This window comes from Sturnus vulgaris, chromosome 19 (assembly GCF_052056855.1).
Source record: "Sturnus vulgaris isolate bStuVul1 chromosome 19, bStuVul1.hap1, whole genome shotgun sequence".
Taxonomy (NCBI): Eukaryota; Metazoa; Chordata; class Aves; order Passeriformes; family Sturnidae; genus Sturnus; species Sturnus vulgaris.
In genome coordinates this window covers 10,782,879-10,792,598 of record NC_142261.1, presented here as the reverse complement: position 1 = coordinate 10,792,598, position 9,720 = coordinate 10,782,879, and the positions used below count along the sequence as shown (strand labels likewise).

Sequence of the window (9,720 nt, the reverse complement as noted above, 5' to 3'; positions counted from 1 at the left end):
GTACATGCAGCAGAACCTTATCCCTGTAACCAAAGCTGCTTGTAAGATTTTTGCCCTTGTGAAAGTCACTTAACCAGAGTTTTTCATCTCTAAGTTCTGCTGGAACAAGCCACTGCAGTGTAAGTTAGCCAGAAACATCACTTTTACCATGCAGCAAAGCACTCTAATAGAAAGCCATTTCTAAATCAAAACGGGGGGAGGGGGGCTGTCATTTACAATTAATGACAAATTTCAGGCACAGCAAACCATGTAAGAATAAGTTTATTTCTTCACAATCTGAATAACGTCCTCATCTTCAAGAGTATGGTCTTTACCAACTTTTTGAGGGTTGTGTTTAACAGATGAACCCCAGACCAGTGCACTGAAAGAAGAAAAATCAAATTGAAGAGGCTCAGAAGTATGATATGCAAGCAGAACAGCAGCTATTTCTGTCACAAAGCTAATACAGAAAGCAATGCTTCAGAGCTATTTTTATTCTCCTGTAAGTACCTGGCTGAATGGTTGGTGTGAACCAGCGTTAGAAGCAGATCAAAACAAAGCCTGAAGTTGTTCTGAGTGCCCAAGTGCATGGGACAGTGGCTTGCAATGCTGTGTCTAGTGCTACTTTTAAACAGCAAAATAAATTTTTCTACACAAAGGAGACAGTTGTAGGAAAGAGCATGAGAACATCAAATACAGTAACTGAAGTACTAAGTTTGATTATCAGGCAGATTTCTTCAATTTAACATTAAAAAATATCCTGGTATTCCCTTTTAGTTTAAAAGAGGATGAAATAATATACCTGAAGGCAAGTTATTTTCTATTCTATATATTCTTTTGCAATAATACTTACTATTTAAAGTCTTTTATGAGATTTTTGTGGATCTTCATGCAAAAATCCTCCACTGTGGTCTTGCAGGAAGGTAGCACCACAGGAGAGCTGTAGTCTGGGAGCTGCCCTTTAGGTTTGGTGTAGCTGTAACACAGATGGAACCATCAGTCAATACCAAAACTTTCTTTTTCAAACCCATCATGACATTTCATTAGTGATTTGCACTGTCACCCTCGGTGTGTGGGCCAAGTCCCACTACTCCAGTGGTGACAATGGATACACTCTAAAACGTTTGGTGGACCTAAGCTGAAAATGCATCTGGGCAGCCAGTGGCTGCACTGGGCTCTCCCTTTTAACTGTAAAGGTTTCTCACTTGTGAGCTTTCTGAAGGTGCTTTAAAAAAAGCCAAATAGCAATAGTTGTTGGAAAAGAACATCTTTAGTATTATGGTTCCAAGTTCCATTTTTTTTTTCTATGAAAACTTCAACATCTATTCGAAAAAGCACCTGGTGAAGTCTCTAGCATAGATACCTAGACCACACATACAAGGGATTGTGAAATGCCTTTTCACAATATATTCTATATTATTACAAGAAGATAGATATAAATTTGAAAGACAGTAATTATTATGTGTAGTAGTAAATTCATTTTTAAGTTCATCCAAAAATGCCTATGAATTATGAGGTAAACCTGGAATAACTTGTAGTAAAAATATCTGAAATTCTAGTTCAAAGTTCTGTCAAGAGAGCTGCATCCATGACAGACGGAAAAGATGATTACACCTGGAATCACAGTGTTACCACGAAGTTTGACTAGAGTTCCATGTTTTCAGGAATTTTTTAAGATATGCTTTTGTCTTGGTTTCACAAGGCTCTCATTTAATTCCCCTACAAATTCAAAGCAGCACTTGTGGCTATCACACAACAGCTAAGACGAGCACAATTTCTGCGTTTAAAGCAAACACCAGTTAGCAGAAAAGCATTATAAAATGTTCCTCATCCACTCCCGAGACCTTTTTCAATCTCAGCCACACACTCAACTCCACAGAAAGCAGCAATTTTGACTCACATTCGGACTAGTTTCAAGTAGTCCCAGATTTTCTCCAGCAGATCATCAAAGTTCCAGCGATGATGAGCAGATATCGGTACACAGTGGGGTACTTTGTAAATGATATCTAGCTCTTCAATGGAAATTTGGTCAATTTTATTTAGGACATAAATGCATGGGATGTAAACCCTGCAAAGAGAAAGAAATTGTTAGAGCAACCTAACAGCAGCACGCTGCTACCTGCACTGCAAAGAAAAAATGTTTTTAGAAAGCTTATCCCTATGTTGGTGCCACGTTGGTGGCTCAGCTTCTGTGGGAAGCAAACCCAAAAGCCAGTTATTTTCTCTGGAACACAGACTGCACACATTCCACAGGCAGGGAGCCAGGAGTACCTGTTTCCTTCCACAACGTCAATCAGGTCATCGGCAGTGGCGTCGCTGCGCAGTGTGACGTCAGCATTGTGGATTTTGTACTCTGCTAAGATGCTCTTCACTGTCTCAGTATCCAGCTCACTCTGAGGACACTGAACAGACAGACACAGTGTTAAGGAATGGCACAGCTAACAGCCAAATCATGTATTACAATTAACAGTGCTGTCACCCAGCAACCACCTAATATACATCACTAGAAAGAACAGCTGCATTTTAAGTTACTGGACATGACTGATTTCATCATAGCTGGTCTGACCAGAGGGAAAAACAGACTTAAATCCTAACAACTTCATTTTTATTAATGCCCCACTGAGACCTGCAATCAGACATTTCAGAAGCAGTGTTTCCTTCCAGTTTGGGACCAGATGCAACACAAACCCACAGATCTAGTTCAGAGCCCTGACAACTACACTTTAGGTACTCAGAGCACAGTGTTCTGACTTTTGGTATCTCTGGCTATTTCTGTGCTTTTAAATATTCAGGGAAATGGACTGCAAGGCCTGAAACTCTGAGCAATACTCTCTGGAAGAACATTGCAGCCAGCAAGTAAGAGGCAGGTTTTGCACACTCTCCTTTGGATCTCAAACTTGTGACGTGTGGAAAGCAACCGAGGTTCTGTTTTGAGGGCACGGAAGTGATCAGGCTCCAGGAGAGCTGTGGATGGCCTCTAAGGAAAGTATGTGACTGCAGCACAGCTGCAGGAAGTGCAGGACAGCAGTTCAGCTCCTAAAGAAATCCCAACACAGCATGGTCCCAGACATACCATCAACTACAAATGCCTCTTTCTTCAAGCAATTTGTTTTTTAATTTTGGTTAAAGAAAACTTCCAACTTACTGTGGCTGTAAGGTTAATGCCTCCTTTATCCTTTTTTTTAAAGCCAATATTGGGGGGCTTACTATTCAGACGAATTCCAAATCCCTCCAGTTCATTCTCAATTATTTTCTTGTGGCCAAGAGGTTTCAGCACGTCCAGAACAATCAGAATAAGATTACAAGTTCGAGCAACTAAGAATCAGAAAAAGAAAGCCACCTCTCAAAAAGCATGCTCACACAGCCTGAGACAAACCAACCACAATATGGCTCAGTGGAGTGATGGCATTATGAAAGCCCTGAAGGCCAGCATATTGGTTATTTTTAAATACCAGTGTAGGACTGAAGTTTATTGTGCTGGCCAAGCATCACTGATAGACAGATCTTTACATGCTGTAAGAATGACAGAGGCTGGAAAAAATCTTCCTGTCTCCATTCAGATACCAGACTGAGGACAATTAACTGGGTGAGGAAATGAAAACAGCAGCCTTGTTTAGGATGGGATCAGATCTACCTGCAAAACTGGCAAAGTGTTTTCACTGAAGTGTCAATGCAAAGCACAACCCAGCAAGTGCACAAAGCCAGAACAGAAAACAACAATATGAAAGCAGCTACTGCCTCTCAGCAGGCAACTCAAGTCCAGCAAACAATCCAGCTTTTTTAAGAAACTAGAAACAGTGATTCAACCCTCCATTCTCCTGTACTGTCTTAAATGAACCAGTGACAGGCTGCTGTCTCCAGCTCTAACATACTCACCTGCAATGACCTGCCGTCCTCTGCCTTTACCATCTTTGGCACCTTCAATAATTCCTGGCAGATCAAGCAGCTATTTGTTCATAGGAAGGAAAGTATCACATGAGAAAAGTATTCTTCATTAAATCAATCCTACTTTTACCCTTCTAAACCAGCTGACTCTACTGCAAATCTGAACAGAGTATGACAAGACTGTTTCCCATTTGATTGTTATATATTGTATTATCCCATGTGCCCTATTGGTACAGTGGAGCAGATAATCTCATAGGGAATAATTAGAACTACTGCTGAAATTCTTCCCAGAGCAAAGTGAAAAGCAGGGAAAAATCCATACCTCATGGAAACATTTCCAAGGTATTCTCAAATACTTTTACACATCACTTTTAACCTGCAAATGTCAGGCCAGACCACTCAACCCTAACAGCACAGCATCTACAGAGCCCAGCTTACCCTCACAGACACAAGATCTCACCTGGATCTTTGCTCCTTTGTACCTAATGACTCCAGGAACAGTAGTCAGTGTAGTGAATTCATAGGCTGCCACTTCAGAATACACACCAGCAAGATTACTTAGAAGAGTGGATTTCCCCACTGATGGAAAACCCACAAACCCAATGCGGGCATCACCCGTCTTTGCAACATCAAAACCTGTAAATAAGGAGTAGAAGTATTTGTCTAATGATTGACATTTTCTATCTTCTAATGTTCTGGACAGCAGATACACTATTATTTTTAATACTGCCTGAACAAAAGCCAAGTAAGCTTTCCTAGAAGAAGGATGAGGGTGGGAAACAGATTGTTCACAATCTTTATTGCCTTGCACCACCTTGTCTCTGTAGCATTCCATGACATAAAATCTTGGCTGCAAAGCTTCACAGTAGACTGTATTTGACTTGAGTCTAAGTGAAGCATTTCCTTTAAGCACTGCAGCTTAGAAAATCCACAACTTCATATATAAAAACAGGTGGCTGCTGCAAAGGTGCTTCTTCATGTAAAAGCCTTAAGACTTCTGCAAACACCAGATTATATGAGCCAAAATATAAAAGCACTTCCATCTACACTTCAGGCTCCAGTTCAGTCCTAGGAAAGGCCACTGATCATGGTTAGAGGTCCTGTACCGGGTAGGACAAGAGGAACTGAGGACGGAACAGGCTGCCCAGAGAAGCTGTGGCTGCCCCATTTCTGCAAGTGTTCAAGGCCAGGTTAAATAGGGCTCTGAGCAATCTGATCTAGTGGAACGTGTCTCTGCCATGACAGGATCTAGAACGAAATGATCTTTAAGGTCTCTTCCAACCAACCCCTTCTGTGATTCTACGACTGTTTAGCAGATAATCTGACATGATTTATGCGGACAAGAGCCCCCAGCTAGATTGACTTCCGTCACACCTCCCGCACTTCGGCAGCTCCTGCATAGACAACGCACCTTCCCCGGGGCCGCCGCCGCCGCCTCCCTTGGGGGTGATGAGCTCCCGGCGCAGCTTGGCCAGACGGGCCTTCAGCAGCCCCAGGTGGTGGGCGGTGGCCTTGTTCTTCTGCGTCCGGGCCATCTGCAACGGCACAGGACCGAGGGTTCGCACCGGGAGGACCCTGCCGCCCTCGGCCCCTGCGCGACGCCCGGGGACAGGGCCCCGCCACCCCTCCACGGCGCGGCCCAGCGGCCGTCCCCCTCCCCGGCCCAAGCCCCGCATCCTCCCCGTTCGGCGCTCCGTGCCCGGCTCATCCCGCGAGAGGCGGGGGGCGGCGGTGCGGTACCTCCGCCTCAATCTCCGCGATCTTGGCCAGGGTGCCGCTCATGGTGGCGTCGGGCCCGGCCCTCCCGGCCGCCCCTCAGCGCCGCCGCTCCTCGCGCACCGGTCGCGGCCGCGCACGCGCACGGCGACCTCTCGCGAGAGGCGGCGGGCGGGAAAGGCCGCGCGGCGCGCGCCGCCGGCTTCGCGCGCTGCCCTGAGGGGAGGCGGCGTAGCGCCCCCTGGGCCGTGCGCGGAGCGCGCGCCGCCTCACAGAAAGAGCGGGGAGCGCTGTGAGGGGCGAGTGTGAAGGAGAGGTGCCCAACTGTGGGATCGGTGTGTGTGAGGGATCCATATGTGTGAGGGATCGGTGTGTCTGGGAGATCCATGTGTGAGGGATCCGTATGTGTGAGAGATCTGTGTGTCTGAGGGATCGGTGTGTCTGGGGGATCCGTGTGTGTGAGGGATCCTTGTGTGTGAGGGGGATTGGTGTGTGTGAGGGATCCTTTTGTGTGAGGCATCCGTGTGGGGGGGGGGATCGGTGTGTGTGAGGGATCCGTGTGTGTGAGGGATCCGTGTGTGTGAGGGATCCTTTTGTGTGAGGGATCCGTGGGGGGGGGGGGATCGGTGTGTGTGAGAGATCCGTGTCTGAGGGATCCGTGTGTGTGAGGGATCCGTGTGTAGGGGAGATTGGTGTGTGTGAGAGATCCGTGTCTGAGGGGTGGGTGTGTGAGGGATCCGTGTCTGAGGGATCGGTGTGTGAGGGATCCGTGTGTATGTGAGGGATCCATGTGCCTGTGATATCCACGTATGTGTGACATCCGTGTGTATGTGAGAGATCGTGTACCTGTGAGATCCATGTGTATGAGAGAGATTCGTGTATCCGTGAGATCGGTGTCTGTGAGGTCCATGTGTGTGAGAGATCCGTGTGTGGTATCCATATACATGTGATCTGTGTGTGATCCGTGTGTGTGTGATGCCTGTGCGAGATCCGTGTGCCTGCCCCGTGTCCGTGTGGTGTGTGCGAGGCAGAGCGCGGCTGTGGAGGCTGCGGGGCTGTCGGAGCCGGCTTGAGCCGGGTGTGCGAGAGCCCTGACGGGGGCCCGGGGTCGCTGCTGGCGAGGTTGAGGCGCTTGGCCGTGAGGGGCAGCCGGGCTGCGGCGCCGAGAGAAGCCGGCGTGAGGCGATGGGCGCTCGGCTGTGTGAGCACGGTGCGAGCGGAGCTGTGCGCTGACGCAGCGGCCCCGCAGGTGTGAGCGGAGCTCGGTGCCCGCGAGGGGCGGTGGCGTGTGCCCTTCCCCGGGGTTAAACCGGAGCAGCCTCTCCGCGGTCCTTCCCCAGCCTGCTCTCTCCTCGCCAGGTGTGTATTTGTGGCACTCCGTGTTCCGCAGCGCTGCCGGAGCGGGCGGTGCTGCCGCACTGCCCGCGGCGGAGCCTTCCCGAGCTGCTGCTTTGTCAAACCGGGACTTCATGCCGGAGCGTTCTCACGGCTCCTTTCAGCTGAGCCCTGGCCGTACCACTTTGCCCCAGGGACATCTGTAACTCTGCACTGAATGCAGGCTAATTAAATAGAGAAAGGATTTTTTTTTTTAAGGCCACTTCAAACTTTTAAATGCCAAGTATTTCCAGCGTTTGGCTGTTTCACAAGAAGACAAACAATTGGACTTCAAATGAAAAGTATTTTTATGACAAGGAAATACAATTTATTCATTGTTCAGGATTTTGGTTTCCAAGTTTGTTTCTGTGTCATATTTTGTCTGAAATCGAATATTTATAGAAACCTTTTTGTTCATGTTCAGCATCTTTTCAGGAAGGCTCTCCTACCAATTTATTGCAAAGTCTGTTTTTGTAGGGTGTATCTAAATGTAAAACTTAACTTAAGAAAAACCTAACCAAACAAAAATACACTCTCCCCGGCCCATAGTGTGAGCACTTAGACACACCTGCCACATCTTCACACAGAATTCTGAGTATGTTACAACTGACAAAATTGAACTAACCTTACAAGTTTTGGTAATAGAATAGTCATGTAATCATTAAATCTTCTTTAACTTACAGTGAAAAGGAAAAAGAAGTGCTAGTGCAGTGGGAACCACGCTGCTTTTTGTGGTCTCTTTCTGCTTCTGCATTTCCCTTGTCTCATTTTAATCAAAAAAGCAGCCTTTATTGTCATAAACTCTTTATAGAAGGAACTGTCATTAATAGAAGCTTATACAGACCTTACTAAAATAGAATCTCAAATAAAATGGAATTACTATTCCTGGTAATGTTAGTTCAGCTAAGCTAGGGTAAATATAAATGCACCTACCCACTGTATATTTGTTCATGGTTTTCTAATTATTCCTTGTGAACAATATCCTTTTCCAACATGGGACAGAGATTTGACCCTGGTATAAATTTTTTCCTACTTACTTCAGATGGAGTTGGACTTGTCTATGCCTCAGCTGAATTCAGCCATACAATCAGTCCACATTTGTGGTTCTTTTTAGTATAAGGAAAAACATTGAGAAAAATACAGATTCTGAATGCTCAGTCAGGGTTTAAGACCTCTCTTCTTTTGTGCAGTAGATTATGGTTAACTTCAGAACTTATTGCTAGTTGCTCTTACAAACTCACTCCAAATCTCATAAACTAACTTAAAATTATTTCTCAAAGTGGGGGCTGAATGAACAAAGACGTCAATAAAATACATGGTGTGAAAATTTAGTTATTGGCTGGTTTTTGTGTTCCTGGTTTATGTTTCCATAGTGTTCTTAAACAGATGCTCAGTAAGCTCTTAAATTCTTTATTCTCAGAAAATTACCCAAGCAAAGGCTACAAGGAATTTAGGCACCTAAAAACTTTTTTGTGTCGAGTATTGCCCTTAATTATCTGAAGGGAGAAATTATTTAATTAATAAAGATAATTTGATAAGATTTTTGGTAGCCAAATTAACTCTTTCTAATTGGTTAGGATATTTAAAGTAGTTTATATTATAACAGTATATATTGTAACAGTATATATAACAGTTTATATTATAACAGTACCATCTTTTAAGCTTCAGAAAGGCTTGTTCAACAGAGATTGTTTCCAGGTTGTGAACAGAGTAACATTATGGTTTTTTATTGTGAATATTGCTGTGAAATTTTTAATATAAAAATGTTTTATGTGATATGGTGCTTAGAGAGCAGGGAGGTTCTGACCATAGGAAATAAGGTGCAACAGCTGGAAAAATGATGAAGGATGGGTGACTGGGAATGGATAAATTATGTTCCCTGAGGACTGCAGTCAAAACTAGAAAATAGAGTGCAAATGATAAAATCTTATTAAAGAAAAAGAAAAAAATCAGTCAGAGAAGGGAAAAAGCAAAGACAATATTAATAGAAAATTGGATATAATATCAGGAGAGGAAAAAAAGCCCCCAGTAGAACTGGAGAGAAAATGAAAGGAGATGCAAGAGACTGAGATCTACTGGAAAGGTTAATTGAGCTTTAGAGTGGGCACTGATGGAAGATGGAGTATGTGAATTGCCATCTTTTTTATTAAAACGTGTATGTGAGTTTTTTAAATTGCAATCATTCCATTTAGGAAATCTAGATGAAGTGCAGCAGGGGGAATACTTCCAAAGGCTGTAACTTGCACAACAGTCAATCTCTCCTGGGACCAATTGCCTATAATGTCAAATGACACAGAATGAAGGTTCAGATCTGGAGTAAAACTCACAAATGATTAAGTAGTCATATGAATGACTAACTGATAAACTGGAAGTATATCACTTCAACACTTCTTTAATAATATTCTTAATAAGATAAGGAAAGCAATATACTAAAGGGTATTCAGCAAGTGGACAAAGACTGCATCTGACATAAAGGCTATCTCATCAAACACTTAGGGAACATGACACAGTATGGAATCAGTGATTGGGAAAAAACAGGAGTGTTTGTTTCACCAAGCTGCAATGACAAGAATGTGACTGAAATGACACATACCTCATCAAAAAGATCTGAATGGAGGGCTGTAGAAAAATGGGTTTCAGAAATTCATCTTCTACACACTCCAGTCCTGCTGACACTGATTTCGAGCAAGTATTTTCCTTTACTTGTGCCTCAGTTTTATTTTTGCACAACAGGAATGTGCAGTTGCCGCAGAATGATTGAAACTT

The 9,720-nt window shown here is 44.4% G+C and overlaps 1 protein-coding gene across 2 annotated transcripts; it reads right to left on the bottom strand.

The window, feature by feature from the left end:
- Positions 1-243: 243 nt before the first annotated feature.
- DRG1 (developmentally regulated GTP binding protein 1) lies at positions 244-5,737 on the bottom strand. 2 transcript variants are annotated; one of them, XM_014894658.2, is made up of 9 exons: positions 5,605-5,737; positions 5,276-5,399; positions 4,325-4,500; positions 3,856-3,925; positions 3,125-3,294; positions 2,251-2,381; positions 1,880-2,047; positions 833-955; positions 244-361 (listed from the first exon to the last, which is right to left on the bottom strand). In XM_014894658.2, exons 1-9 carry the CDS (start codon positions 5,644-5,646, stop codon positions 262-264), a joined length of 1,104 nt encoding a protein of 367 aa, XP_014750144.1. In that variant the 5' UTR covers positions 5,647-5,737; the 3' UTR covers positions 244-261. The 2 variants fall into 2 exon arrangements, with proteins under 2 accessions (XP_014750144.1, XP_014750143.1); XM_014894657.2 differs by lacking the exons at positions 5,276-5,399; positions 5,605-5,737 and having other exon boundaries at positions 4,325-5,256.
- Between the last annotated feature and the right edge of the window lie 3,983 nt (positions 5,738-9,720).